Source organism: Crotalus tigris, unplaced genomic scaffold (assembly GCF_016545835.1).
Source record: "Crotalus tigris isolate CLP2741 ecotype Arizona unplaced genomic scaffold, ASM1654583v1 scf7180000024370.6872682, whole genome shotgun sequence".
Classification (NCBI taxonomy): Eukaryota; Metazoa; Chordata; class Lepidosauria; order Squamata; family Viperidae; genus Crotalus; species Crotalus tigris.
In genome coordinates, this window is record NW_024100540.1 from 3,584,295 (window position 1) to 3,598,619 (window position 14,325).

Sequence of the window (14,325 nt, forward strand, 5' to 3'; positions counted from 1 at the left end):
TCATCCTTTCTGTCCCATACATTCTGTCTATCGTCATTTTTTCTTCATTAGGAATTTGGAAGCCCAGGTAATTACTTTAGATAACAGCATCAAATTAGGAAGCGAATCATCCAGCAATTAGTTGCTCCAGGACTCACTATCCTTTCCCTTCTCGTTTCCTTGTTCCTTTTGGGTTAAGTCTATTTAAGACCATCAGCAGGGATTGTCATCACAGACATCCCTGAAAGCACATATGTTCACGGTGTCATGACTCAGATATGCAACTTACATACTTTTGTCAATTGTAATCATGAAAACGATGCAAATTACAAAACGTATCGTCTGTACAATGACATCATAGCAAGAGAAAACATGCAGAAGATTATTAGAATGAATGACAGCCTTGCTTAGTTAGGACCTGCCAATGTGCTGAGACTTTGCCAAAAAAAAAATGACTATGTACCAATTCAGAGAGCTAGACGGTGAACCTGGAGATCACAAATGAGTTGTGGAGTTTCTCATGCCATTAATTTGCAGCAGAAGCCCTGGGGAGAACTGTCAGAGTTCATCTGCATGATCTCTGGCAGCTTTCTATAAAGCGAACCTGATAATGCAAGAGAAAAGTGGGACTGCCCATATAAACTAGTAAGAAGCAGAATTCCTCAGCAAATAACAATGCCAAGCTTGCACACTAAGAGCTTCAGACCAGAATGAAAGATGTAGTTAACGCAGAGCACCTGGGGCAATTAGACAAACTGCTTCAGATACTTTGGATTCTACTAACTACACCATCACTAGGGGGTATTTGAGCTGGCAGAAAAAAATACTTTTCTGTGGAAGGCAAGAACATACCAAATCATGATCCAAACTACTCTGATCGCTCAGGCAAGTATTTAAACGATCATCAAACCCATGAGGATCTAGCTGCAAAATGAAACAAAACTTTGGGTTACGCTTTTTATTCAAATAAAAGATGTGATTATGAACAAGTATTAAACATGTTATAAAGGTAAGTTAAATATTTTGCCTGTTTGCTCATGTAGGGGAAATTCAAACAAACAAACAAAAAGAATGCCTTAGTCAAAGCAAGCGTATTGCTCTGAGGGCCATTTTTTTCTCTTATAAGTCTAGGGGACAGGGAGAGAGGGAGAGTAAACATCTCCAATCCCAGAGTGCAAAGAAACGAAAACAAGCCCCAGAAGATAAATTGGTCTCAAGGAACAGCTCTTGAGTACAGTTCATTTAATATTACTCAAAAGTAGAAACAACCACCAATATGAATAGCGTCTATGAATATAAACAGTTCCAAGCAGGGTGTTCTTTTTTTTTTTTTTTTTTTTTGTAAAACTATAGTGCTCGGGTTTGATAAATTCAATGTTGATAGATATTGAGGGAGTCTTTTAGGCATTGCTCCAATGACTCCAATCACAATTGGCGTAACAACAAATTTCTTTTTCCACAAGCGTTCAACTTTGATCTGCCAGTCCCAGTTTTTGTACATTTTTCCAATTGTTTTTTGCTCAATCCTAGCATCAATAGTGCTAGTGGCATCAGTAAACCAAACTTTCTTCTTTTCAATAACTGTTTTATATCAAGCATGTTATGAAGAAGATGCATGTCTGTTTGGATCGTAAAGTCCCATAAAGTTTTAACCTGGTCATTTTCCAAAAGCTTCTCCATTTAATGGTCCCCAACATTTTTACTATAACTTCTGGCAAAAGTTTCCAATAAACTACCCTGCTTGTAGTCACTTTGTGAAATTTTGCTGCAGCCACTGATCAAACAGTCAGTTGTCTCATGCTTTTCAACAGAAAGACAATATTTAGTTGACAAAGTTTAAGCAGCTAAAATAAAGCCTTCAGTTTCTTTTTTAAAATGCTCCTGATCTTAACCATGTGTTTTTTTAAAATTTGCTTTTTCTTCAGTATCCTTCAAATATTGGCCATGTATTGGCTTGTCCTTCCAATTAATAAATTTGTTTTCAATTTTTTTTTCTATATTCAGCTTTCACCTTTGTTTTTTTCAAGAGCTTTCCTTCACTGACTTCTTTTAGCAAGGGTTCTTGGTTTTTCTTACAACCAATGACTGCCAAATGTAGTCATTATTATTATTATGCTTGGTCCCATAATGAACCAAATAATATTACTATTATTATTATTGTTTGTAGTACTATTAAAGTACTATTTATTAAATTATTTTCATAAAACAAAATATTTGAAGCTCAATGAACAATATGAAATTTCATGAAGGGGTTAATGAATTGAAGAGTTTGGGGGACTCTGACCTACAGTAGTCCCCCCCTCTTGCAGTACTGATAAAATAATCTCTTTTCAATTTTCAGACAAGGTAGAGAAATTCTGATTAACTCTAGTGGGCGTTTTCACATCCACACACCCTCACCCTAAATAAACTGTATAGAAACTTGACCAACTCAGGGCTGTTGCAGGAGACAGTTTATATCCCACACTACTTTTGCCAAAACCTCAATCAAGAGGCTTGATTGTATACCCCACCCTAGTAATTTCTGGAAAAATCATGAACTCAGTGTACAGGTAGTCCTCAATTTACAATCACAATTGAGCCCAAAATTTATGTTGCTCAGCAAGACATTAGCTAAGTGAATTTGGCCCCATTTTACAACCTTTCTTGCCAAAATTGTTAGGCGAATCACTGCAGTCGTTAAATTAGTCACATGGTTGTTAAGTGAATCTCGCTTCCCTACTGACTTTGCTTATCAGAAGGTTGCAAAAGGGGATCCCGTGAGCCTGGGACGCTGCAACCGTCATAATATGAACCAGTTACCAAGCTTCCAAATTTTGATTACAGGGATGCTACCATGGTTGTAAGTGTGAAAAATAGTCATACGTCACTTTTTTTAATGCTATTGTAACTTTGAACGGTCACTAAATGAATGGTTATAGGCTAAGGATTATCTGTACTTCTTTGTATGGATCAGCCCCTGTGATTCCAGGCCCACAAAACAAAACAAAGCGTTTGAACTATCGCTCTGCCCTGATTTGTAAACTTCTGTCTCTTGTTGAAAAGTAAAAGACAATTCAACCTACCCTTGATATCTGTATAGGGATTAACCCCACTACATTCCACAACTCTCCCTTATATGTGTTTATATGTGCATGAACATGTGTTTTCATTTGGAAGTGAGTGCAGGCAGTGCCAAGTCAGACTACCAAACTGGTAAAATCTAGATCCCTGAGGTTTTAAGAAAGAAGAAAACAACCAAGTCTTGAACATATGCAGCCAACTCCCAAAGGTTTGCAGGCCCAACAGAGCAAAATAAAAGCTGCTTACAAAAGCTAAGTGCTCTTTGATTTTCTTTACTTCGTCCTCCAAGTTGCCTGTGGCTGATTTCATGTTGCTTGTCTCATCCACTAAATCTTGTAAGAGGGACATAGCCTACAAAAGGAACAGAGTGAGAAAGTGAAAAGTGAATTTATTCACTCCTCAAAACAATTGATTAAGGATGATCTTTAGTTTAGCCTTTGCCTTTCTCATATTTCTGAGGTTTGAAACCAAACAAACATAATATAGGAAATCTATGCTTAAATCTCACAAACTAATGTTATTTCAAAGCAGTTGGCTGTACTTAAAGAATGCTTTTCCTCTGCAACAAAAGAAAGAAAGGAAGTCAGGAAAATACAGAATTTTATTCTTAAAGAAAAATGAATACTTTCTCAGGAGGAATCTAGGTCTCTGTATTGATCATTCTTTGGAAATTAATGTAAGGCTACTGAAGGGACCAGAAAGTATTCCACCAAATGCTAGTTTAGAAGGAGAGGCCACAGCTTCCCCTTCAGAATCAAAATAATTCTTAACCAAATAGGCGGAGAGAATATTCAGAGCAGCAACATATTTGAATTAACTTTCCTGAGTTCCCTGTTAGCCAAAAGGGAATAAACACAAATAGGATTAGCCCTAGGGGAGAAAAGTATGTTCTAATTTCTAGAAGAGGCCATGGAGGGAGAATAAGAAAGCCACTGGCAGTTGAGACCAACAACATTCACTGAAGAAGAACACTTCCATCCAATGTAATCTTCAAATAGCCCCACCACAAATTCTTTTTTTAAAAAAATTCAAGAAATCTTGAGAAGGAAAAAAAAAAGATGTATTGAGAAATCAATGTAGTTAAAATAAAAAAATTCCACAAAATGTCAATTTAAAAGAAGCATTCCTATTCTATTTTCATATATTTCATAGTATACAGTATATCATCTCCCTGATGATCATCCATGTCTGGCTCTGTCCTTCCTTTGTCATCATATCATAGATTTGATGCAACTAACTCTACTTTAAAAAATATGTTTAAAAAAATCTAATCATGCTTAGATGCCGATTCCAGTCTACCTTTATTTTTTTTATCTGTGGTGGAAGAAATTTAGGTACAGGAAGACACAACTGCTTCTGAAGAAGAGTCAATGCCCAGAATGCTAGCCAGAAACTCTCAAATCTTAGCCCAATGTTTAGTGGCTGCATTCAGACACTGTGTTTGCTTTAACTTTGCTTTATTAAAGCTCCCATTACTGGCTAATTTGCACAGCCATGATCCATGCTTTAAAAGCCACAGAGGAAATGTTCATATAACACATCTTAAATCAAAGACATAAAACAATTTAATGTGATGTATAAACCCAGCTCCTCCTCCTTCTTTAGCCAAATGGTACTTTATTGCCAGTGCTTGCCCTGATCCACATCTTATCAGAGTCTCAATAGCTGTTTCAGGAGTTTTTGGGTTGCTGCTATTTCTACCATCCAAGCAATGAGAAGAGTAAAGGAAAAAAAAATGTCCTCATTCTCTTGGAGAGAGATTGGGCAACAATGCCCCTGTGCTGAGGAAGAATAGTTCTAGCATTAATATTACTAATACTAGAACTAGTATTATTGCAATTCTGTAAATAGTTATTAACCTCACTGGAGAGGGAAAAAAACAATACAGATATTCTTTTCTATCCCAGCAAAAATAGTAACTCTGATGTCTCAAAATGTAGCAACTAGGACAGTGGTTCTCAACCTTCCTAATGCCGCGACCCCATAATACAGTTCCCCATGTTTTGGTGACCCCCAACCACTTATACATCACCGGGTGCCAGGGGCGTGACCAAAGAAAAGGGGGGGGAAATGGCGGACAGCCTTGTTTGGCGACCCCCATGAAATGGTCGTTCGACCCCAAATGGGGTCCCGGCCCACAGGTTGAGAACCACTGAACTAGGAGAAGGATCCAGTACCAGCAATGGAAAACTCTGGGGTTATTTTAGATTTATTTCGTATTTTAGAATAAACAGTAATACTAACAACACAACAGAGTTGGAAGGAACTTTGGAGGTTTTCAACCCCCTGCTCAAATTATATAAATAAAGTATTTTTTTCAAAACTATATATTTTATCAAAAACTATATATATATATATATATATATATATATATATATATATATATATTGACTATAAAAATATATATATATATATATGTTTTTTCAAAGGTGGGTTTTTGTTTTTTTAAATTAAATACTAAACATACAAGATTTTTTTGCAAGATTTAGAAGCCCACCTTCTCTTTTGATATAAATACCCAGGGTTTAACCATTTTAAGAAACCATGCATTGGAAGAGTATTTTGCTATGCATTGGTTTTTTTTAACTTTCCATATATGCCAAAGCGCTACTAACAAAATGTTACTTTGGAAGGCAAAGGGATTTACCTAGTTGGTATCTCTACTTCATACAAAAGGTCCATTTACTTGTTTACAATGGAAGAGCCACCCAGAGAGCTAGTCACAAATACTTCCAAAGTAAATGCTTCCAAAGAATAATCGCAGGTACTTTATTTGAAACATGCAGTAGGAGGAGAAAAGAGAGAGAAATATCACCCTTTTCTCTCCCTAAACCAGTGGTTCTCAACCTGTGGGTCGGGACCCCATTTGGGGTCGAACGACCATTTCATGGGGGTCGCCAAACAATGCAGTCCGCCATTTTTTCCCCCTTTTCCTTAGCTGTGCTACTCCCTTTTATTCTATTGGCTTTTGAAAGCCAATAGAATAGACTCTCTTGAATAGAGTAAAAGCCAGTAGGAATTGTCCAAGCTGTCTCTGCTCTGCTGAGCCCACCAAAAGTCCCATTCTGTAAACGGTGCTGCACCAGTTGAGTAGTCCTTGACTTACAACCGGTTGAGTAGTCCTCGACTTACGACCGGTTGGGGGTCATGGCATTAAAAAGGTTGAGAACCACTGCCCTAAACAGTGTTTCTACATCACTGGAAAAGCAAGATGTTTTGAAGGAAAGTTGGTTGCAGCCAGTACATCACACAGTACTATGGCATAGAGAGAGTATACCAGCCAAAGCAATGGGTTTGCACAGGAGGCTATCTAGTTTTCATTAGCAACTATGTTTCTCAAATGAGCCACCAAGACATGAATTAAAAATTGTTTCATTAGTGAGCCAGGAAAGTAGACAATAATAAGCCAACACGTCTGGAGGACTAAGGGAAGGTATTTTACTTTAATCTACAGTAGAAATAAGCAACCTGTGGCCTATCTAGTTAGATTGCAACTCCTATGATGTCTCATACCAGCCATGTGAGTCAGATCTAAAAGGATGAGGGTTTTATTTTAAAAGACAGAAATAGTTACTGATAGCCTATATCATGGGTAGGCAACCTTGGCTCTTTTATGACTTGTGGACTTCAACTCCCAGAATTCCTGAGCCAGCTTGGCTGGCTCAGGAATTCTGGGAGTTAAAGTCCACGAGTCATAAAAGAGCCAAGGTTGCCTACCCCTGGCCTATATGCTCTTGTCTAAAGGAAATAACCACATCTCTATCTACGTCTAATGGGGAATTGGGAGATCACAAATCTTTTGAGTTTTTTTTTCTCACTTCAATGCATTTGTTACCTAGGAGTCTGTTAACAATCAAAGCACCAGGCATCTTATTAAGAAATCAAGTGCAGACATGCCTTTCCAGAACTTTGCTTGATACCACTGGACATAATATTTGCCATTCATTAATTCAATGTTCACACAGCAAGGTTTTGCACTACTATGACCACCCAATTTGAACATAGATATAGATATGTAGATCTGACTTTTTCTATATCTTTCACCCACAACATAGAAATTTTCAATGTACATCCAAAAGCCTTGTAAAGTGGAAACCAAGGTCAGCTTGCAAGATTACTATCTTCTTTGGGAATCAATTTCACTGAATAAAATTAGGATTAAGGATAATGAGATTATTCAAGGTGAGTCCTTGCTTAAGTGCCATGTAAGGACTTTAATTTGCTTGTGCAACTACACATCAATTTCTTTTTCTGAATTGCATTTATTAATGTTAATAATTGCTATTAATAAAATAGTAAAAATAGTAAAATTATTGTTGTTGTTAATTAACATTACAGTAGGGCTTTTGAGATATTATACAGAAGATTTCTAATGGGAGGGATGATTCTTACATTCTAGAGTGCAGCAGGAGATGTTTCTGGACATCAGAAGGAAGAACCAACTAAGAACAGTTCCTAATCTGTTTCATTTCCATATTCAGAAGAACTAAAATTTGTACTGCTGATGGGTCAATCCCCTGCATGTACCATAGGAGGTCAGATAAGAAAACAGAAAACAGCTGTATCTTCAGGAGATAAAAATTAATCAGGGTAGTTCTTGTTTAATGACCACAATGGGACTAGCTACTCAGTCATTAAGAGAATCAGTCAATGAGTGAAACTACAATTGTGCTTATGATTTTACTTTAGCTTTGACTTATAGATCTGCAAAAGTTGTAAACTTACTTTTTCATCATTGCTGCAATTCTGAATGGTCTTTAACTGAGGCAGTTGCTAAATGAGGACTACTAGTAAGGCTGTTTAGGAACACTATGGTTTCTACAAATTAAAACCACTGCCACATTCTGCCTAATTGTAGGACCAGTCCAGCAAATCTCTATTGAGACTGTCTCTCACTATCAGTGATATAAAATTCTGGGGTCTCAGCATCAAAAGAAATACAGTACTTTCTAAATAGCAAGAGGGGGAACATCTTCCCCATCCATCCCACCTGGTTCATCAGGGCATGCTGACAGAAGTCTCTAAAACAAATGAAAATTCCCTACAGATGGAATGCTTTGCTACAACTCTGGGAGTGACCTGTTGCATGGCTTCTCTCTGTGGGGAGCCATTCCTGGAATAACTTGCAGCTTGAGGTTAAGCTATTTTTGATTCAGCAGTTCTAATTAAGAAAAAAGATGACTAGGGAGGATTGTGAACAGGCTTTACTGGCATTCTCCCAGGTTTCTACTTGTCAGAGTTATTCTTTAATTTTAATAGATACCTGCCTGCCTGATCTGAATCCCTCGGATTCTCAGTCTTTTGGCAGAACAATCATATTCAGCTGCTAGATAAAAAATTAAGTAGTTATGCAAGAAACAATAAAGTAAACACAATCTGTTTTTCAAAAATATGAATCCATTCATCATGCTTTTTTCCCATGCAATTCATCTTTCAGGAAATGCATGACCTCAGAATTTTTCTGTGCCTTCAAGTCAGTGTTCTTTCTTCTATATACAGCCCAGAGTCACATTATCTTAACTTGAGCAGCCACATAAATGCTTTAAATAACACAAGGTGACTGGCTCAAAGTTTATTCAGCCTTCCCTCCTTTCGAGGTCAGTAAAAGGGACAGATTGTTGGGGGCAATATGCTGACTCTGTAAACCACTTAGAGAGGGCTTTAAAGAACTAGTGCTAAAGCAGTGGTTCTCAACCTGTGGGTCGGGACCCCATTTGGGGTCGAACGACCATTTCACAAGGGTCGCCAAACAATGCAGTCCGCCATTTTTCCCCCTTTTCCTTAGCTGTGCTACTCCCTTTTATTCTATTGGCTTTTGAAAGCCAATAGAATAGACTCTCTTGAATAGAGTCTAATTCCATTGGCTTTCAAACGCCAATAGGAATTGTCCAGGCTGTCTCTACCCTGCTGAGCCCGCCAAAAGTCCCATTTTGACCGGTTGGGTAGTCTTCAACTTACGACCGGTTGGAGGTCGCGGCATTAAAAAGGTTGAGAACCACTGTGCTAAAGGAAGGAAGAATGTTTCACACACCTAGTGAAGAGGACAAAAATCCATAAAAACTGATTTCATAAAAATGGATTTGCTTTTAAGACACAATAAGATGTCAAATTAGTTTTGATTAGCATGAGGATGGGCTCTCTTCCTTTCTTTGCATGCAAGCTTTTTTTAAAATTTAGGACTATTAATTGTGTTAAATGAATTCTGACTTGTTTATAAGTCTATACTATTGTTATACAGTTCCAATAATTCTTATCCAGGATAGCTAATGGCTATATTGTGTCTGGAGGACAGCATATCTGGAGGGCACTAGGAAAAATTGGGCTGATCAGATCATATGCAAAGGAAAAATGAAATAATGTTTTTCTTATAAATCAGAAAAATCTATATGTCAAGATCAGAGTTCTTTGCCTACCTCATTGCTACCTGAATACTACCAATGACTCAGTTTTAATTTACCTTTTGCCCTAGAGAAACTGGTAACAAAGAACTATGTAAAATTCATTCCAAAGAATGATATAATAAAACTGAGTAAATAATCTTTTTCCTGACTAGTCAAATAAGCTATGTTCTCCTTTAATTAATTCTCAATGGAAGGTCACCATTATAGTCTTCCTCTTGGATTTCTCCAAATCAACTCAAATCAATCATAAGAAAACCCCATAGATAGTCTTTGCAATTTCCCCTTACATGTTTTTTTTACTCATTCTTGCAACTTCCACATCAGGGTAGCCATTTTTTTTAAGATAGTGATATACAAAAGAGAAAAATAAGTAAAATAAGCAGAACCAAAGGTCAACTACTCAATATAGAGAAAAGTATTATGAAAAGACTTCCTATAAATTTTCCCCCTCCATCCAATCTGTTTTCCCAAACAGTTTGGTATCTATACTTTACACTGAATGTTGAAATGTGTTGCTGGTTTCAATTTAGTGTCCAAGTGTCTAAATTTGCCTTACTATGTAGTATTTTGTATGTAAAGGAGGCATTCCTGCTTGAATATTTTCCAGTTTTAATCTTCCAAATAGCGTTGGCAAGAATTTCCTTTACCAATGTTATACCAAGATATTGTGCTGTGCCATTATTGTGCCAGGTTCATTTTTGCAAGTGTCAACATATATCTTATTAAAAGCCGTTAGTTTTTTTTTTTTTACAAAGGGCATGCCGGTATAGCCCAGCCAGTACATATAAACTCAGCTTTTCTCAGTTCTTTGCCTCATGATCCCAGTTCTTTCCTTTTTACTTCCAAAAGAATGTCATCCATAGGAGGTTTTATTAGTTCACACTGTTTTTATTTTTTTTTTCCAACAAATGAAAAACATCAGCCTACAGCACACCAGAAAATGTACACTGGCTTTACAAACTAAAGTTACCACAGTAGTATATTCTTAATTCAAAAAAAGAGAGCTACAGTGTGTATGAAGCAAACATCAAAACCAAATGGAAGTGATATCAGAAATTTGGAACCAGGGAGGCATGATCTGGTAGCACAATATTTTTGCTGTGGCCCATTTATCTCACAATACATGCAGATTATGTGATTCTGGAATGTCCCAGTGGGATAATCACAATGTGCTTTGAAATACAGTAAAGTGTATTATTAACGAAAGACATTATGCACCCCGCATTTTACTAACATTTTAATTACTTAGACTAAAAGTTCACCTACCTGGTTGATTCCATTCTCACTGGCTTCAATCTTTTTCTGCATCTGCATCATTTGCCACATGTCAGATACAGCTGTGCCAGATCCACTTTGGGTCTTCTCTATCAGTTCAGTCCCCGAAGGAAGCTTCTCCAGTCCAGCAATCTGCTTTTCAAACCCTACGAGGTCTTTCCCCATTCTTTTCACTTTATCCTGCACTCCCTGAGTTTGATCTTGCACTCCATGGACCTCATTTTGTATTCCCTGAATTTGATTTTGCATCCCACTGACTTGATTTTCTACTTCTTGGACATGACCTAATGCCCCTTGGACTTGGCCTTCTATCCCTTTAATCTGACCTTTCACCCCACGGAGATTCGTCTCCATCAGCTTTAGTTTCTTTTCCAAGTCAGCAAGCCGAGAATCCGGCTCTTCTCTCAAAATGCCTTCCTTGCTTTCCTTGTCCTCCTTCTCTTTTGGTAATGCCTCTTGGCCCAATAAATCACTAGGTCCTGCCTCAGTTGCAGCAGAAAGCAAGTGCATCTCTGGCTTGGTTGGAGGACCTCTGCCCACCTTGACATCTGCTTTGATATCTTGAATGTTGAGGTAGCTGATGACAGCATGTAGGAGAGCATGGAGGGCATTGAAATTGATAACGCCAACCTCCGGAGTCCCTATGGAGAGATCCGCCAGTTCATACAATGTGACTTTGATAGACATTTTGGTAACAAATTCTGAGTGGGACAATTACTTGAAAATGTCTTTAAAAAATAAATATATAAAATCTGCTTGTAATGTAACTATATAAATCTGTGCTCATATACTGACTCTTAGAAAATATAACCTTCTGGTTAGGAAAGTACTTCTATCACTAAAGGATCTTTCTTCTTCACAAGAAAGATTCTTTTCCGCGGCAAAAAGAATTACATCCTTAAAAAAAAGCAATCTAGGACTAATATTACTATGCTTTTTCTCTAATATTCTTAAGAATATTCTATTCTCTCACTAATGGGATCCGATTTATGGAAGCTTTTCATGCACCCGTTACTTCTTAAAGCCGGCATAAAGCAGGGCGTCTCTCGCCCTCCTTGCGACCGGAATCTTCTCCGCCTCACAATCCAGCCCTGTTCCCGTTCTCACATTCCATTGGTGGCGTAATAAACCTCCCAACTCGGGGATTCGCCGCCGTAGCTGCCCATGTGCTTTTTGTTTACTCCATCGCCTGCTGATTGATGCAGTTCAGGGCGTTCGCAGTTGCTAGGCAACTCGGGAAGGTTACCCGTTACGTTTCACGAAGTGCGGCGCCGCGAGACCTAGTGCCTTTTGGGCAAAGGCGCGAAGAAGGTCCGATGGGGAATTTGAAAATGTTAAAGCGAGCGGTGTAGCTTCACGTTCAGTTTTCCCTGTCACAGCAGCAGTCGTTTCTGAGAAAAAGATTCAACTGAGATTAAATGTGAACGCAGTCGCTCACAGTTACATTCAACTATAAAGAATATGATATATCTAACATATGGTCAAAGAACCTTATTTTCCTCACCAGAACGATCTTAAAATGGTGTAAACAAGTGGATGAAATCTCCTGAGTTACAAGGCTAGACGTGGCCTTCCTCTAAATCAGGGGTCCCCCTCAACCCCCGGGCCGCGCAAAGTGGTAAGCGCGTGCGCGCAGCTCCATTTGCGCGAGCGGCGGGCACTCGCGCGTGTGCATGAAGTTCCGTTTTTGTGAACAGCGGGCACAATTGGAGCTTCACACGTGCGATAGTCTCCGCCGCCTGTGTAAATGCTGCGCGTGTGAGCGCGCGCACCTGCCGGTTGCCTAAAACCATTACCTCTCACCCCTCTCCCTCTCCCCAGCGGTCTGCAAAGCTGGAAGGTTGAGGACCACTGCTGTAGAGTGGTCCTAAGGCTAAGTCAATCAAAGATATTTTATAGCCTCATCCCGCCAACTGCAGAAAGAATATCCCCAGTAATTATTTGGTATGATGCTGCCTTTGTCTGATCCTCAGCCCCTTGCTTGAGGCAGTCTATAGTTATCTTTAACTTCTCTTCTTTTCTCCTGACATGATATGGAAAGCTTCATCAATGATGTGGTTGCTGGTACAGTTGGGGGTGACATCTGCCCAGCACCAACTGGTCATTTTAGGCTGCTGTGGGCATACCCCACCTTTCTAGCTGCTGGGACCATAAGCCTGCTTTCCATAAAGGAATCTGTCTGCATATTGTAGGACTTTGCTAGCCCCTGCCTCAGACAGTGTTCTTCAGGAAAGAGACCTGGGTTATGGCACTTCTTTATTGCTATTTAGTCATCCCTGGGTGCACTGAAGTTTTCCCACTGGTTCTGCTACCAAGGGACTTCCCATTTCCATTTAAAAAAAAAAACTGCTTTTATTACTTGAGAGAAGAGGCATCATTTTGCTACTCTCTTCTGGCTCCCTGGCGATAGGCTATTTCCGAATATTACTGGAGAACAGAACTGAACCAATGGCCAGCACTAATATTCCCATCTGACAAAATCAAGAGTGGAGTTTGTTTATTATGGATCACTCCTTCCTGCTTCACTCTGCCCCTCTACTGAGACATTATCTGATTCCGTGAAACTCTATGCTTAAAACAGCATATAAACACCAGGATTCCCATGTGTCCTGTAGATGGCAGCACACCATATCAAATGGAGCACAGAGCCACACTCAAGTATTGTACTTTTAACTGCCAAAATAAACTCTGAGATCTCTTGTTCACATACTTTAGCCTTGTCTTGGTAAAGTTGTAAACAGCATCAGTCTATGGGAGGGAAGAGGGCACACAACCCAAGACCCAGGGCTGCACTGACTTCTTAAAGACCTGGATACAACCTGCAAAAGGATCTCTAAGAGGTACCTCAGCTGAGGGTAAAAATTAATTCTTAAATACATGAGGAACAACCAGTAACTTTTGACCTTATCATTCATATTAGAATAAGCAATTTATAAGCCTCTTTTAATCTTCCCAGCTCCAGTATTCCCTAGGATATACAAAAGTTGTACCAAAGGACATATCTGGGATAGATTCTGTAGCCCCTTCTCTGGTTGATTGGAAGTTCCAAATTATTACCAGTGTTATCCATGACAATTTAAAGGGGTTAAAGCTATACAGCTGATAGATTGCCTCCCATTAAAAACCTGATGTAAGATCTGGAGAAGGCCTTTCAGACAACAATCCCTATTGGTCAAAAAATCTTGCTATTAGGCACATAGAAAAGATTTTCTCCTGCATCACTCATGGAGTCATGGAAATTGCTTTAAGTTCCGTTCCATTCCATATTCTTAGTAAACCTGTAAAAATGCATCTTTTTGCCAGGCCTTTACTTGTCCTTTTAATATTCATGTTTTAACTGTTTTTAGCTTTTTTACTTTGAATTTGCCAGTCACTGTTTTAAACTGCAAGTTGTCCTCAGTGTTCTTTTGGTAAGATGGCAGATAAAGCAATTAACCAATTTGATCATTTAAAGAGGGGGATCTCATTTAATATTACGTTCAACATTATGTAACTGCACTAGTTCAGATACTGGAAAGGGTAGAATATTCAAGACATTTGCCCGACCATTTGAATTGAGACTCTAAGGTAAGTCATGAAAGTATGTGGGCTAAAAGGATTTGGTTCC

General features: G+C 38.6%; 1 protein-coding gene across 8 annotated transcripts in view; it reads right to left on the minus strand.

Moving 5' to 3' along the window:
• Positions 1 to 13,789, minus strand: part of QRICH2 (glutamine rich 2) — a 73,629-nt gene extending 59,840 nt beyond the window's left edge. For 2 of the 8 annotated variants that reach the window (XM_039327925.1, XM_039327922.1), the window contains exon 1: positions 10,710 to 13,788. In XM_039327925.1, coding sequence (XP_039183859.1) covers positions 10,710 to 11,405 — 696 coding nt within the window. In that variant the 5' untranslated portion in view covers positions 11,406 to 13,788. Of the gene's footprint in view, positions 1 to 831; positions 904 to 3,288; positions 3,394 to 10,709 lie in introns of all 8 variants that reach the window. The other 6 variants (XM_039327919.1, XM_039327923.1, XM_039327920.1 and 3 more) reach the window with 6 other exon arrangements.
• Positions 13,790 to 14,325: the final 536 nt, after the last annotated feature.